Source organism: Arvicanthis niloticus, chromosome 5 (assembly GCF_011762505.2).
Source record: "Arvicanthis niloticus isolate mArvNil1 chromosome 5, mArvNil1.pat.X, whole genome shotgun sequence".
Taxonomy (NCBI): Eukaryota; Metazoa; Chordata; class Mammalia; order Rodentia; family Muridae; genus Arvicanthis; species Arvicanthis niloticus.
The window spans coordinates 49,586,435-49,603,204 of record NC_047662.1 but is presented as its reverse complement, the minus strand read 5'-3'; the positions used below and the strand labels follow the sequence as shown (position 1 = coordinate 49,603,204).

At 38.6% G+C, this 16,770-nt stretch overlaps 1 protein-coding gene across 5 annotated transcripts in view; it reads left to right on the top strand.

The window, feature by feature from the left end:
• Lepr (leptin receptor) overlaps positions 1 to 16,770 on the top strand; it is a 100,667-nt gene that overhangs the window by 67,039 nt on the left and 16,858 nt on the right. For 4 of the 5 annotated variants that reach the window (XM_076934605.1, XM_034503867.2, XM_076934606.1 and 1 more), the window contains exons 16-18: positions 3,696 to 3,791; positions 4,887 to 4,992; positions 6,105 to 6,180. In XM_076934605.1, coding sequence (XP_076790720.1) covers positions 3,696 to 3,791; positions 4,887 to 4,992; positions 6,105 to 6,180 — 278 coding nt within the window. Of the gene's footprint in view, positions 1 to 3,695; positions 3,792 to 4,886; positions 4,993 to 6,104; positions 6,181 to 9,052; positions 10,447 to 16,770 lie in introns of those variants that run through there. The other variant, XM_076934608.1, reaches the window with a different exon arrangement.

Below are 16,770 nucleotides of genomic sequence, written 5' to 3'. Positions count from 1 at the left end.
TTGTGTAACTTTTTATAAGTATACATAAGGTATTTCTTTAGTTGAGCTCATGTTGCTTCTGTCTTATGTTTTAAGGTCTTATAAGGTCTAATGCCAAGTTTCCCTCCAACTCAGTACCCAATTATAATGTCACTAAGCAGTGACTGGGAGGTCTAGGATGGAAGTCTGAGGACTTTGAACCTGCTGGCCTAGGTCAGATTTATCCCTCAGAGTGGCCAGTTACCTTGAGAAGTAAGTGTCTAGAACAGCAACAGCTCCAGACAGAGCCAGAGGGAAGTGGGGAGGATTAAGTCTGGAGGCTGGGGTTTGCTTACTTACACAGTCCAGACAGACCACATTCTTAACACATACAGTTTAGCTTCAGGTTAAATTTATTTATAAATTATAGGCAGGGAAACACATTTACTGTCATTGCTGTTGGTAGTTACTCTATACTGTAAACCAGAGAGATGATGAGTGCTGATCTCTCAGAGCTCTGCTGCTGGTCTCATATCATTAGTATCCACAAGAATCATTGCCAGATCTGTCTTGAACATTGCTGTGGGAACTGTCATTTCCCACTTATTGAGGTCCTGAGGCAGCACAAGAAAACTCTTTGTCTCCGTTCCATCCTTTGTGTGACTTTTGCAGGCTACTTTCAATGGGAAAACTAAGGAAGCTAAATTTACATAGAAAGATAGTCTTCCCTACTCTCAAGATGATAGGAAAAGGGAGAGCATGCTATCTTGGAGTAGGAAATTCAGGAACAAAAGAAACCGAGAAAACGTGCCTTGAACTTGAACAAATTAGCTCTTCCTGAAGGATGTCCTTGGAAAACTAGTCATTTGTGTCTTAGGAGTTTTGAAAACTTATTGAAAAATCAATATTTTTTACAGGCAAACTTTGGAGTGTTTAGGTTATTCCTGAAATTTCTTTAGCTATTGTGGTTGTTTAAATATGCTTGGCCCAAAGAGAGTGGTAGTTAAATAAGGAGGTGTGGCCTTGTTGGAGGAAGTGTGTCACTGTGGGGGTGGGCCTTGGAGTTCTATACTCAGGCTCCACTTATTGTGGAAGAGAGCTTCCTCCTAGCTGCCTGAGGATGCCAATCTCTCCTGGTTACCTTCAAATCAAGATGCAGAACTCTCAGCTCCTTCTCCAGCACAATGCCTGCCTGCATGCTGCCATGCTTCCTGCTATGATGATAATGGATTAAAACTCTGAAACCGTAAGCCAGCCCCAATAAAATGTTTGACTTTATAAGAGTTGCCTTGGTCATGGTGTCTCTTCATAGCAATGGAAACCTTAACTAAAACAGAAGTTGGTACCAGGGAGTGAGGTATTGTTGTGATAGGTCTGACCATGCTTTTGTTTGGAGGAGTGTGGATTTTGAGACTTCAGAAAGCAGTGGAATGTCTTAAGTGGGGCATACTGGGCCATTTTAGTAGGAATAATGAAGGCAGTGATGCAGAGGGTGATTTGAACTGTGGAAGTCTGACTCCAGAGGTTTCAGAGAAGAGTTTTAGTATGTAGCCTAGAGACTGTTCTTGTAATATTTTGGTGAAGAATGTGGCTGCTTTATGCCCTTGTCTGAAGAGTCTGCCTGAGATTAAGGTGAAGAGATTCAGATTAATTGCATTGACAAAGTCCCAGAAAAGCCTAGCATAGACTTTGTCCTCTGGTTTAATTTCATGAAGAGCATTTCAATCAAGCATAGCAAGCTTAGAAAGAAAAAATATAAAATATATAGTTCATGTAATAAAAGGACACCAGGAAGTTCAATGGAGGGCACACCTGTCATCCAGATTTTGAGGTTGGAAAACAGACTTTCTATCTAGATCTTGAGGAATAGAAACCATGAAAAGCTTATATCCAGGTATGGTGGTACATGCCTTTAATCCCAGGAGACAGAGGCAAACAGTTCAAGGCCAGCCTGGTACAGAGCAAGTTTCAAGTAGAGAAAAGCTTAGATCTAGGAGTAGTGGTACACAATTTTAATCCCAGAATTCATGAGACAGAGACATGCAGATCTCTGAGTTCAAAGTCCATCTACACAGCAAGTTCCAATACAGCTAAGCTTAGGCAGTGAGAGAGTTGGAAAAACAAACAAATGGTGTTGATGAAATAAAACAAAGGGGGCTTATTCCAGCTCCAGGAAGACCTCTGCAGCTTTGGCCATGAAGCTCTAGCTTTAGAGTCAAGAATAGAAGGAGTTATTGGGACAGTTGATGCTGGTTATCTGGAGCTAGGAAATTAGTGGTGATTAAGAAGAGACCAGCATCACAGAGGTGAAATCTTCTGCAAAGGTGTTTTCTGAGATCACAAAGAAGCTGTGTTCCAGAGATAGCCAAGGTTGTACCTTATGCTGCAGCTGGACTTGATAATGCATAAGAATCACCCAGGTGGTACTGGTTTTGGAGGCATGAAGGGGCAATGAAGAGTAGCTGAGGCTTGGCACTGTAAGAGGTCAAGAAAGGCCACTGGTGAATGTGAAGCCTCAGTTGCAGTTGATGGCTCAGGACTGAAGGGGTCATGCAAAGATTTTGAGGCTTGGCACCATGAAAGGAGTCTATAAGAGGCCTATTTGTAGTGGAAGACCCCAGTGTATTGAAGATGCCAGTGCCATAGGATAATCAAGAGCAGCAGCAGTGGAGTGGATCCACCTGAGCCTAGAGTTCTACAGATGGCAGAGGTGGAGATGTGACCCTTTGCAAGAGGCTAGAAGATCATGTGTGAATCCTAGACACTGGAATAAGAAGCTATAAAGTTGAAGTTGCCTTGGAGACCTCAAAATGTTAGATTTGTCAGAGCTATGGGATACCTGCCAAGAAATGCTGCTAACAGGGAGTGGAACCAGCCTACAAGAATGAAGTTTGTTACTCCTGAATGCCAGAGCTGCAAACAGAATGAAAGGAGTTGGAGATCTGAAGGGTTTTTTGATATTGGACATGGAGACATGGAGTTTAGAGTTTGACCAGCTGGTTTTTGGTCTTGCTTTAGTCCAGTATTTCTTCACTATGGCATTTTGGAATGATAGTGTATATCCTGTGCTATGATATGTTGGATGTATCTGATGTGTTTTTGATTTTGATTTTATAGGGGAATATAATTAAGAAATTACATGGACTTTAGACTTTGAATTTTTAAATACTGATAAGACTGACTAAATGTATTTTGCATTATGCTATGCTTAGGTGTAGCCCTCATAATAGACTCATGTGTTTGAACAAGCTTATGGGGCCAGGGAGTGGAATGTGGTGGTTTGAATATGTTTGGCCCAAAGGGAGTGGTATTGTTAGGAGGTATGGCCTTGTGGAGGAAGTGTGTCACTGTTGGGGTAAGCTTTGGAGGTCTCCTCCTATGCTCAGTCTCCACCCATTGTGGAAGATAGCTTCCTCCTAGCTGCCCAAGGATGCCAGTCTCTCCTGGTTGCCTTCGAATCAAGATGCAGAATTCCCAGCTCCTTCTCCAGCACAATGTCTGCCTGCATGCTGCTATGCTTCCTGCTATGATGATATGGATTAAACCTCTGAAACCATAAGACAGCCCCAATTTGAATGTTTAAGAGTTGTCTTGGTCATGGTGTCTCTTCATAGCAGTGGAAACCCTAAGATAACCATCAAGCTAATCTTTAAATAATGACTAATGTTCAGATAGAATAGCCTGCAGTTTTCTCTATAGGTTTCATTTTTAATTAACATGAACTTTTCTCTTTTCAGATAATTTTATTCCCATTGAGAAATATCAGTTTAGTCTTTACCCAGTATTTATGGAAGGAGTTGGAAAACCAAAGACAATTAATGGTTTCACCAAAGGTAAAAAATATCTATGTTCTTTTTAAAAAAGTATTTGTGTATGATATAGCATTTTAATGGCTTCTAGCTAGAAGCCAGCATTTTAATGGCTTCTAGCATAATTTATTATTATTAGCATAATATTATTATTTTTTAATCATAATTTATTATTGAGCAAGTATATGTTGAATATGTTCCATTGACTGGAGACCAAGTGGTGAACATAAGTCTATCTTTGTGCAATTTAAGTCTCATTGATGCCCAGACAGTGACGGTCAGTGAATGCATTATTTAAGATATAGCACCAGGTGAAAGTCAGCGTTTTGAAGGGAAATACAGTGAGTATAAGATAGAGAGTTAAAATGTGGCAAAGAAAGGATACAGATGATTTTTTGGTGGGTTCTGTTGCTTGGGCAAAGCTCTGAGTACAGAAGGGAAGAACACTGTAAGCTGAGGTTCCACTTGCCACACCCTGAGGTGTGAATGTGGTAGCTAAAGCAGCATTGAGAGCATCAGGAAAGAATGGTTCATGTGAAGGACCAGAGGCCTTAGGCAGCAAAGGTACTCTTATATCTACAGCTAAAAAGATGAAGATTGGCAGTGCTGCCTACAGGGTCTGCATTAGTAGATGATGGGTTCATCATAGCAGCTTTAAGTGCTGCTCTGACTCAGAGTTTAAAAATGACTATATGGAGAGATATAATGCATACTAAGACAATGTTTTACTAAAGTTCAAATATAATAATAGTCAAAACAACTGTTAATATGACCACAATGTATTTTTATTTCTCCTTTAAAAATATTTATTTTAGTTTTTGCATATATGAGAATTTGCCTATAATAAATGCATTCCTGATACTCTCAGGGGACAGAGGGAATTAAATATCATACTGCCACTGGAGTTGTCCATGTTTGTATGCTGCCCTGTGGTCACTGGGAACTGAACCACAGCCCTCTGTAAGAGCAGTAAGAGCTTGTGCTCTTAGCCCCTGAGCCACCTCTGCAGACCTTCTTTTCTTCTTTATCAAATTTCTTTGTTTGAAGTACTATAGACATATGTGGAGTTAAAATGTGTCCTGCATATGATTTTACAGAAGAGTTTTGTGTCTCTTTCAGATGCAATCGACAAGCAGCAGAATGACGCAGGGCTGTATGTCATTGTACCCATAATTATTTCCTCCTGTGTCTTACTGCTCGGAACACTGTTAATTTCACACCAGAGGTATTGCACTTGGATAAAGGCTTTTGCCATAAGTAATGTAACTTAAGTATATTAAAAGACTGACATAAACCCTAACTCATAATATGAACAAATATAAATGCATTAGAAAACTTTTGAATATATTCTATATGTAATCAACATGACAGAAAAGGAAGGTTGTTTTCAGGAAATCACTTTTCATCTTGATATGAAAGCATATACTTAAAGGCAGAGCTCAGCTTTAATTTTTTTTTTTGTAAACTAAGTGGTGGTGGTGGCTTTTCTTAGCACATGGGAGGCAGACACCTAATGGATCTTTGAGTTTGAGGACAGCCTGGTCTACAGAGTGAGTTCCAGGACAGTCAGAGCTACACAGAGAAACCCTGTCTCAAGAAACAACTACTACTAAAGTTCTGCCTATGCATTCAGGAATTAGTTGACAGATAACAGGACATTCTGTACAGTATGCTCTTAGGCTTTGTAAAAATGGCTTTTAAGCTCTGCAGTTTGGACTGAAGGTGTTAGTGAGATCATGAGACCTTAAAAGTAGATGTTTCAATGGGAATAGACGCAGCTGCATCTAAAAGTAGATGCGCAGGGAACATCATGGCAGTGGACCAATGCTCCTCAGAGGGCTCCAGGGACTCCACACCAATTCAGAAAGCTCCAAGCTGTCTGGTGTGATAAACAGCCCTGAGTTCTCTGATGGCTCTGGGGGTATCACACCACACTGCCGAGGCACCTAGACTACTGGGTGATTTTACACATCTATAGGTACACAGTTCTCTATCAAAATAGTGAGGTGGGAAGATATTATAATCTGACATTGTGTTTTAGTTGAATGAATGGTGTGGGACCATATCACATGGGCTTATCTCTCATATCCCATGTGATGGCCATTTAAAATATTTTTTAAGGAAAACCTAGGCAAGGGAGTTAGTACAAAGCCTGGCACACAGCCTAAGAGAGGGTCTTCATAAAAGTTTAGGGAATACTCTGTAGAATCAAATGTAAATGTGGATTTGGCCCTATTGACCTGAACCAGTGGACCAATGCTTAGCTTATTCTGTATGTTAACTGCTCATGGTTTTACAGTCTGAACATTTACAGTGCTTTTTTCCCCTCCTTTTCAGAATGAAAAAGTTGTTTTGGGATGATGTTCCAAACCCCAAGAATTGTTCCTGGGCGCAAGGACTTAATTTCCAAAAGGTCACTTTTTAAGTATTTTAACCCAGATATCTAAGGTTGCAGTTTAGATGCCATATTACTTAAAGATCTTTAAATATCTTTAAAAGACTTTATTTTGTTCTGTTCATGTTATCAATCCTGTCCATCTTTTGTCCTTAGCAATAGCTGGGTTTAGGATTTGATCAGGGAAAACTATGTTCAGTCCCTTATCACATGAGAATTGACAACACATCTATTTGTTTTTCTGGTCACTATACGTAAACATATACAAGAGGAAGGAATGTTCTAGATGGAGAATGGATAGTTGAGAAATGGGCTGTCTTTAGTCAAAAGGCTTTGAGTCAATATTATAACTTTCTACTATTTAATATACACAACATCTTGCAAGTACAGTATTATATTTATACACTATAATCTGACTTTACAATACAGTATAATAAAACTCAGAGTGATGGTGACCTTTATGAGAGACGGTGACAGTTGACGCACTTAAAGGTCTTAATAAGTATCAGTTATTATTTTATGTTACTGCTTCACATTTATACATTGCAGACTATTGCTGCCTTTGTCTGGACCCTGGGCTATTCTTTCATCAAAAGTAGAAAAGGAAAAACCAAAAACAAAGCTTATTCTGGTTAGGCACGTTATTTCAAAACCAGGAACACTTTCCCCATTTGGAGAAGTAGATTTTATCTTCCAACCTAGAACAAATACACCCCTGCCCCTGCACACACAGGAATGAAATGAAATTTGTGGAAAATATCTTGCTGAGAGGAGAGAAAATAGAATGCTTTTGAAACTTTTTTCCATTTGTTTAAAGTTCCGTTTGCAACCCACGAAACCAATCTCCTAACATTCAAATGGTGTGTGACTTGCAGTCCACAGAGCATTGCTTTGCAGCTTGTCCATGAATGAACAAGCACATGCTCTTGTACACACCATGAACCATGTGCACATCATCAACAGCTCTGGTTACAGCACAATCTTCAAGCAGATAAAACATCATCCTGTTTTCTTTTTTGTTTGTTTTTTGTTTTTTTGTTTTTTATTGGATATTATATTTACATTTCAGATTTTATCCCCTTACCCCATTCCCCCCACCACCCAGGAACCTCCTATCCCATCCCCCCTCCTCCTGCTTCTATAAGGAAGTGCCCCCTCCTACCAACCCCAGTCCCACCTCCCCACCCTCAAAATCGCCCCCCCCCCCACTCAGTGTTCAGCCTTCATGGGACCAAGAATCTCTTCTCCCACCTATGCCCGACAAGGCCATCCTCCCCTTCATATACAGATGGAGTCATGGGTCCCTCCCTATGTGCTCCCAGGCAGTGGCCACTGTGCAATTTTGTATTTAATCATTCTAATATCATTGCATTTAATCTTTGCTTTTCCTAATGCTAGCCATATGCCTTTGGCTTTTCAGCTGTACTCTCCCACTCTCTAACCCTAGACTGCTTTTATTTCGATAGTGTTACTGATTTTTTTCAAATAACATCACTTTTCTTTCTTCCACAATTAATTCATATAATAACATTTCTCAAAATCAAATGCATGGATGTGTCATTCATGTATCTGTTAGTAGGCACAGAATGAGTATTCTTAGGTAAGGAGAGATCACTGCTAAACTCTAGGTGAACATATTTTAAAGAAATCTTCTTTGTCCTTTCAGAAAGAGTGGGGCTGAACAGAGTGTCCAGGTTGAAGGAAGAACTTGTCTTTTTGTTTTTTCTGTGATGCTTATTTATTTTCCACTTGTATATTCAGTCATGTAGTAATTTTATTAGTTTATAATATTACTGTAAGCCTGTTCTCTACCAATCACTTTGCTCTACCTTAGGGCTATACTGATAAGAAAAATTATATATGCTCTTGTATTATGTATATCATCTGGTAGGGAAGATAAAAACTAGTTGATCATTAGAAATAATGTCATAGCCATAAACTACAATGTTCTGTGGCTTGGAGCATGGATGAGTATGAGTGGGCACAGGGAAGAGAGTGATATTGGACCTGGGGGTGGTGGTGTACACCTGGAATGCATATCAGTTTTTGGAATCCTGAGGAAGGAGGATTATTGTGAGTTCCAGGCCAGCCAGGGCTACATAATGATTTTGAGGCCTGCATTGGTTACATAGGAACACTGCCTCAACAAATAAACAAAAGGGGAAAAAGATAAAGATAGAAAGGAATAGGGGCAGGTGGAGAAAAAGAAATTGATATTTGAGTCAGATATGGCTGATGGGTACTCAGTATCTGGCTCTGTGATGCAAGGGTAGACACCTGGATAGTCAATGGCTAATGCATTCTCAAATGGGCATTGCAGTGAACAGATTAGCCACGGTTTCCTCTTAAATATGAGTGTTTCTTTCTTCTTCTTTTTTTTAATCAAAAATGACTAAATGACTATCTAAGTAAAAACTCAAAAGTTTCACTATGTGGGTACTGATGAATTCAGGACAGTCATCAGACTGCCTCTTAAAAGGAAATTAAAACTCTCCCTCCCTCCAGCAAGGTGTATTTGACATTTTTTTTCTTCATACTACTGAGAAAAAGGAATTTAAGTTTTACTTGAGACAGAGAAATGCCAGACTAACCTGAGCAAATGCAGTTTGAACCTTTACCAGGTAAATGTTTCCCCCTTTCCTGATAATACTTGGCAGACATTAGAGGATAGAGGGTGGATAAACCAGCAAATGTCTCCAGACTCTGGCTCACCTGGCTGTCTCACATGTCCCCTATTGTAGCTAAGTGTGGTGCTGTATTTAGCAGGGTATCTGGCAGATTATTTCAAGTAAATTGAAATACCCCCCCCCCCGAAGTTTCCAGATTTTGGTAAAGTGAAGTGAATATTAAAAGTCATTTTATTTATGTGTGTGTGCACATATGTGTGCAGGTACCCAACGATGTCTGAAGAGGGCAGCAGATGCCCCAGAGCTGGAAGTGACAGTTGTGAGCTGCCTGACATGAGTTCTGGGAAATGAACTCAGGTTCTCTGGAAGAGCTGCAAGCACTGTTAACTGCTGAGACATCTTTCAGTCCCTAATGTATAGATTAAAAAAAAAAAAAAAGTGGGTTGTGAATATCCTCATTTGTGAGAAATTGCTTTTTACCTTTGCAAATACTTTACTTTCTCATTTTCAGTATAGAGAGCCACAGTTTTTATGTATTTCTAAGGCATAACAAAGATGTAATATTAAGAATAAATCAATAAGCCAGGTGGTGGTGGCACACACCTTTAATCCCACCACTCCGGATGCAGAGACAGGTGGCTCTCTATGAATTTGAGGCTAGCCTGTTCTACAAAGTAAGTTCCAGGACATCCAGGGCTATACTCAAAGAAACCTTGTCTCAAAAATGTCAAACAGACAAAAAAGAATCAATGACAAGACAGACTGAAAATGGGTTGGTAGCTTGCCCTGGCCACATATTCAACCAGGATTTGTAAAAACTTGGATTCAAATCCAAGTCCCTCTTACAAAGTGATATCCTTGCCATCAATTTTATATTAACATTTTAATCCTAATCTGGTTAATAGTCACAAAAATCAAACACTCCAAAATAGATAAAATGGTCAATTGTGTTACATATATTTTTATATAATTAAAAACTATAGGTACTAGATTTGACTTTGCATTTTTCTAAAGACAATATACACAAAACACAAAATTACCTTTGTATTTGCAAGTGAACAAATGATCAACATCTTTAAACATCAGGGAAGTGAAAGTTAAGACCACAAGATAGGCTATACAGATTATGGGATGTCTATCACAGCAAGTGAACACATGGTCAATATCTTTAGACATCAGGGAAATGCAAGTCAAAACCAGAAGCTTCTCTCCACAGCTTGTGGGATGTCCATCACAGAAAGGACAGAAACACCAAACAACAGAGACCCTGGGACTTTCAGCCTGCTTGTGTGGATGTAAAAACAGTGCAGACCTTTTCAAGTGTCTGGCAATTCTTTTCCTGCTAAACTCAGGACTAGGCAATCTATTCATCTATTCTAACGTTTCTACCAACAGTAACAACAACAGCAACCAAAAAAAAATGATGAAACTTACACATGAATACTTATTCATCAATATTCATAGAATAAATTACTAATAGTAGCCAGAACCTGAAAAAAATCCAAATGGCCTTCAAATGATAAATGAATGAACACATATGGTATTTCCAATATAAAAAATAAAGAAAACAAAGAATAGATGGGCATATATGCACTCTAGACACTGCAAACCAGTCAATGAGAAACTATTTTAAAAAAATCAGTGGTTTTTATAAAAGTATTTTTAATATTTAAAATTTTAAATAAATATATGTCTTTAATATAAAACTTTCCTTTATTTGTTCTTTTAATTCTGACTTTCATGAACATTACTCTTTACGAATGTGCTCTATATGTGTAAGTCCTAGGCATTTAATCTCATTTCTAAAAGTTTTCTGAAATTACTTTCCTCTAATTTTTAAATTTTTCCTGTCCTTTGGTTTATAATATATTAAAAACTATACTCCTTTAGTCACTATTTTATTGCTGTGGTGAGATACTATGATCAAGGTACTCTTCTAAAATCAGACATTCACTTAATTATCCTGTTATTATAATGGTGAGAAATGTGGCTGCACACAGATAGACCTGGTGCTAGAGACATAGCTGAGGGCTTTACATTCTGACCCACACACGACAGACAGACAGACAGACAGACAGACAGACACACACACACACACACACACAGGGGGTGGGGGGAGACAGACAGACAGACAGACAGACAGACAGACAGACATTGGGGCCTGGTGTGGGCTTTTGAAACCTCAGAGCTCACCCAATGACATACCTCCTCTAACAAGGCCACAGTTACTTCAACAAGGGCATACCTCTTGATTCTTCTAATCCTCAAACTATTCATCAACTGAAAACTAAGCATGCAAATATATGAACCCCTGGAGGCAATTTTCATTCAAACCACCACCTTCCATTCACTGGCCCCCATAAGCTTATAGTATATCATAATGTAAAAATTCATTCAGTCCAACCTCAAAAGTCTCCATAGTCTTTCAGAGTGTTCACTCTTTTTCAAAGTCCAAAGTCCGTGTCTTTTCTAAGACTCAAGGAACTCTCTTAGCTATAACACCCTGTCTAATCTTAAAAACATCAGATCACACATTTCCAATATATAATAGCACAGAGAATATATTGCCATTTCAAAGTGGAGGAAAGGACACATAATAAGGAACTATTGGACCAAAGCAAGGCTGAAACTCAAAAGGGTAAACTACAGATTCTGTGTCTTCTGTGTTTGATATCAAAGGGCTCTTTATATCTCCAACTCCTTTTAGTTTCTTTTTTCTATATATTTGATATTTTATTTATTTACATTTCAGATGCCATCTCCCTTCCCCATTCCCCTGACCCATTAATCCCCTGTCCCATCCTTCTTCCTCCTTTTTTTTTGCTTTAATACTGTTTAAATTACATGCAAGTATTAAGGTCAGTTCTAGGTTGAGGAACTAGCAATACAGTAGATGCAGATAGTCCAGGAACAAGAAAGTAAGTCCAGATAATCAAAGAACATGCAAGACAATAAACCGAGTCCCATGATCACTCCTGTGACCACTATTTCTAAGGGATTATCAGGATGATCAAAGTATCTGAGACTACTTCCCTGTCCTAGCCCAAAGTCATTTTCATGCCTAAAGCCTATTTCTTTGTTCTAACTTAAGATTTAGATTTCTACCTATAATTCTTTGTTCTAGCCTAAGATTTAGATTCTTGCCTGAAATTTCTTCTTTGTTCTAGGCTAGGATTAAGGTTTCTGCCTGAAATTACTTCTTTGTTCCAGCCCAATGTTAGATTCCTGCCCGCAGTCCATTTCCTTGTCCTTTGTGTATGCCATATTTTTGCCAGGCAGCCCCAAAAGCTCTCCACATCTCCCTCTTTTTATTGCATAAACCAGACTGAGCCTGTCTTAGGTCATTCTGACAAGGAAGCCTTCCTTACCCATCATGGAATATGCATTATCATAAGCAATGCACTTCTGTCTTAGGTTGGTAAGGCTCTGTGCAGAATCTTACCTATCCTTGGCTTGCCAGCCTGTTAAATTAATAACTCTCTCTGGGGGTCCATTATCAGTTTTAAGTCATGTACTTTGGCTGCCAGCATGTTGATGTAGTTAGAGACAAGCTTCAACATGATGGGCAGGAATAAAAATGTTCCCAGGACAAAAAGGGCTAACCTGATCAAGCTATATATGCCATTCCTGAGGTTTGACCAAAATGGAAATACTGACATCAGGCAATGGATAATATTATTGGCATTATCTGCAGCATCAAAGCTCAACAGAGCAGCATTTTTTAAATTCATAATCTCAATATGCAAAGTTAACACACCCAGAGAGGTGTTAGGATTATGCCAAACATCCTACAGGTGTTTTTAAACTTTTTTTTCTAATTATAATGACAATCATTGTAAATTTTAGAAGTAACACTACTCCAATGATATTTGTCATGACACTTGGGATGGCTCCTAACTCTTGAACCCTGAACCTCCTTCAGATAATTTGAATAGGTTATAGAGCACCATCTGGTGTTCTAGATAACTATATAAATCGTTTTGTATACTCAATACATTAGTAACATTTTTTTGCTAGATGGGTAAAAAAATAGTTGTCTTAACTCCTTGTGTCAATGCTATTGCAGAAGCAATGGTGCTATCAATTAATGAAATTAAAGCTGTTATACCAGCAATAATGAAGCCCACTACCCTCTTGCTTCTGCTGAAAGCCTAACTCATTTGTTCCAGCACTTTCAAACTTTTTTCAGAGAATCAAGGGTTTCTAATACTCAGGGCAGTAAGACAAAAGCTGGTTGATAGACCCTCAAGACAGACATGCTAGGTTTCAACACACTAACACAATTGGAAATTACACAGTGAATGCAATTTACAATAAATACTGTAGAAGAGACAAAACCAATTTTAGCTTGACAATTAAGTCTTAAAACATGCACTGATCCTTGTTTGAAATCCAGATCCTGTCTCAACTTTATCTCTTGGTATTATAACATCATAGTGAACTACAGCTAACTTCCAAATAAGTCGCTGACAATGTCCAGATCCAGCTTTCCAAATGTAGACTGCTTTTCCAATATTGGATTGATTTCTAGACCAGTACGTGATTGAGTCCTAACAGCTGGTCACCTCTAAGAAAAATACAAGAGACATTATAATTTCTCTTTTTGATTCTGTATCCCACAAGGTCTAAAAACTTGAGGCAAGGCCGCTTGTCCCATCTGGGATATAGTCAAGCAAAGGTGGGTCAGGAACATATGTTCAATACAGCTCCACAGTCACCCTTGTCAGGGCACTCAGCAGGCTCACAGGTCGGCATCATTCTTTATCTTAGCAACAGTGTGTCTCACCAATCTTTTTAAAATTCCATGAGCCACTTCCACAATACCTTGTCCTTGAGGATTATACGAAATCCTTGTAATAAATTGTTGACAAAAAGTCTTGACTACTTGACTACAATGGCCAGACCCATGATCTGTTTTTTTATTGGACTTTTTAAATTTACCTTTCAATGTTATTTCCTCTCCCATTCCCCCCAAAACTTCTTATCCCACTCCTACTCCTACTTCTATGAGGGTGTACCTTCACTATCCACCCATTCCTGCTTCTCTGCTCTTGAATTCCCCAACACTAGGGAATACAAAACTTCCAGGGACCAAGGCCCTCTTCTTCAACTGATGCCTGACAAGGCCATCCTCAACTACCTATACTGGTGAAGCCATGACTCCCTCCCTTTATGTTCCCATGCTGGAGGTTTAGACCCTGGGAGCTCTGGTTGACTATTTTGATACTCCTAAGAAGGACCAGAGCATCCACACTTTGGTCTTCTTTCTTCTTCTATGTGTTGTATCTTAGGTATTGAGAGCTTTTGAGCTAATATCCACTTATCAGTGAGTGCATACCATGTGTGTTGTTTTGTGATTGAATTACCTCATTCAGGATGATATTTTCCAGTTCCATCCATTTGCCTAAGAATTTCATGAACTCATTGTTTTTAATAGCTGAGTAGTACTCCATTGTGTAAATGTACCACATTTCTGTATTCATTCCTCTGTTGAAGGACATCTGAGTTCTTTCCAGTTTCTGGCTATTATAAATAAGGCTGCTATGAATATAGTGGAGCATGTGTCCCTGTTGTATGTTGAAACATCTTTTGGGCATATGCCCAGGAGTGGTATAGCTGTGTCCTTAGGTAATACTATGTTCAATTTTCTGAGGAACCGCCAGACTGCTTTTTATAGTGGTTGTACCAGCTTGCAATTCCACCAGTAATGGAGAAGTGTTCCTCTTTCTCCACATCCTTGCCAGCATCTGCTGTTACCTGAGTTTTCACTCTTAGCCATTCTGACTGGTGTGAGGTAGAGTCTCAGGGTTGTTTTGATTAGCATTTCCCTGATGACTAAGTATGCTGAACACTTCCTTAGGTGTTTTTCTGCCATTCAGGTTTCCTCAGTTGAGAATTCTTTGTTTAGCTCTATACCCCATTTTTTAATAGGGTCATTTGACTTTCTACAGTCTAATTTCTTCAGTTTTTTGTATACCTTGGATATTAGCCCTCTTTCAGATGTAGGATTGATAAGATCTTTTCTCAGTCTGTTGTTTGCTGCTTTGTCCTATTGATGGTCTCCTTTGCTTTACAGAAGCTTTGCAGTTTTATGAGGTCCCATTTGTCAATTCTTGATCTTAGAGCATAAGCCATTGGTGTTCTGTTCAGGAACTTTTCCCCTGTGCCCATGTATTCAAGGATTTTTACCATTTTCTCTTCTGTTAGTTTCAGTGTATCTAGTTTTATGTGGAGGTCCTTGATCCACTTGGACTTGAGCTTTTTACAAGGAGATAAGTATGAATCAATTTGCATTCTTCTACATGCTGACCTCCAGTTGAACCAGCACCATTTGTTGAAAATGCTGTCTTTTTTCTACTGAATGGTTTTAGCTCCTTTGTCAAAGATCAAGTGACTGTAGGTATGGGGGTTCGTTTTTGGGTATTCTATTCTATTCTATTCTATTCTATTCTATTCTATTCTATTCTATTCTATTCTATTCTATTTCATTCCATTGATCCTCCTGCCTGTCTCTGTACCAATACCATGCAGGTTTTTTTTTTTTTTTTTTAATCACTATTGCTTTGTAGTACAGCTTGAGGTCAGCAATGGTGATTGCCCAAGAAGTTCTTTTATTGTTGAGAATAGTCTTCGATATCCTGGGTTATTTGTTATTCCAAATGAATTTGAGAATTGCTCTTTCTATCTCTGTGAAGAATTGAGTGGGAATTTTGATGGGGATTGCATTGAATCTGTAGATTGCTCTTGGCAAGATGGCCATTTTTACTATATTAACCCTGAAAATACATGAGCATGGGAGATCTTTCCATCTTCTGAGATCTGTTTTGATTTCTTTCTTCAGAGACTTGAAGTTCTTGTCATAGAGATCTTTTACTTGCTTGGTTAGATTCACACCAAGGTAATTTATATTATTTGTGACTATTGTGAAGGGTGTCACTTTTCTAATTTCTTTCTTAGCCTGTTTATCTTTTGAGTAGAGGAAGGATACTGATTTGTTTGAGTTAATTTTATATCCAGCCACTTTGCTAAAGTTGTTTATCAGAATTAGGAGTTCTCTGGTGGAAGTTTTGGGGTCACTTAATATCATCTGCAAATAGCAAAATTTTGACTTCTTCCTATCCAATTTGTATCCCTTTGACCTCCTTTTATTGCCTAATTGCTCTGGCTAGGACTTCCAGTACTATATTGAATAGATAGGGAGAGAGTGGGCAGCCTTGTCTAGTCCCTGATTTTAGTGGGATTGCTTCAAGTTTCTCTTCATTTAGTTTGATGTTGGCCACTGGTATGCTGTATATTGCTTTTACTATGTTTAGGTATGGGCCTTGGATTCCTGATCTTTCCAAGACTTTTATCATGAAGGGTTGAATTTTGTCAAATGCTTTCTCAGCATCTAGTGAAACGATCATGTTGATTTTTTCTTTGAGTTTGTTTATGTAGTGGATTACATTGATGGATTTCCATTTATTGAACCATCCCTGCATTCCTGGAATAAAACCTACTTGATCATGATGGATAATTGTTTTGATGTGTTCTTGGATTCAGTTTGCGAGAATTTTATTGAGTATTTTTGTATCAATATTCATAAGGGAGATTGGTCTGAAGTTTTCTTTGTTTGTTGTGTCTTTGTGTGGTTTAGGTAAGAGCATAATTGTGGATTTATAGAATGAATTGGGTAGTGTTCCTTCTGTTTCTATTTTGTGGAACAGTTTATAGAGAATTGGTATTCAGTCTTCTTTGAAGGTCTGATAGAACTCTGCCCTAAAACTTTCTGGACCCAGACAGTTTTTGGTGGGGAGACTTTTAATGACTGCTTCTATTTCTTTGGGGGTTATGGGACTGTTTAGATGGTTTATCTGCTCCTGATTTAACTTTGGTAACTGGTATTTGTCTAGAAAGTTGTTCATTTCATCCAGATTTTCCAATTTTGTTGAGTGTAGGCTTTTGTAGTAGGATCTGATGATTTTTTGAATTTCCTTGGTTT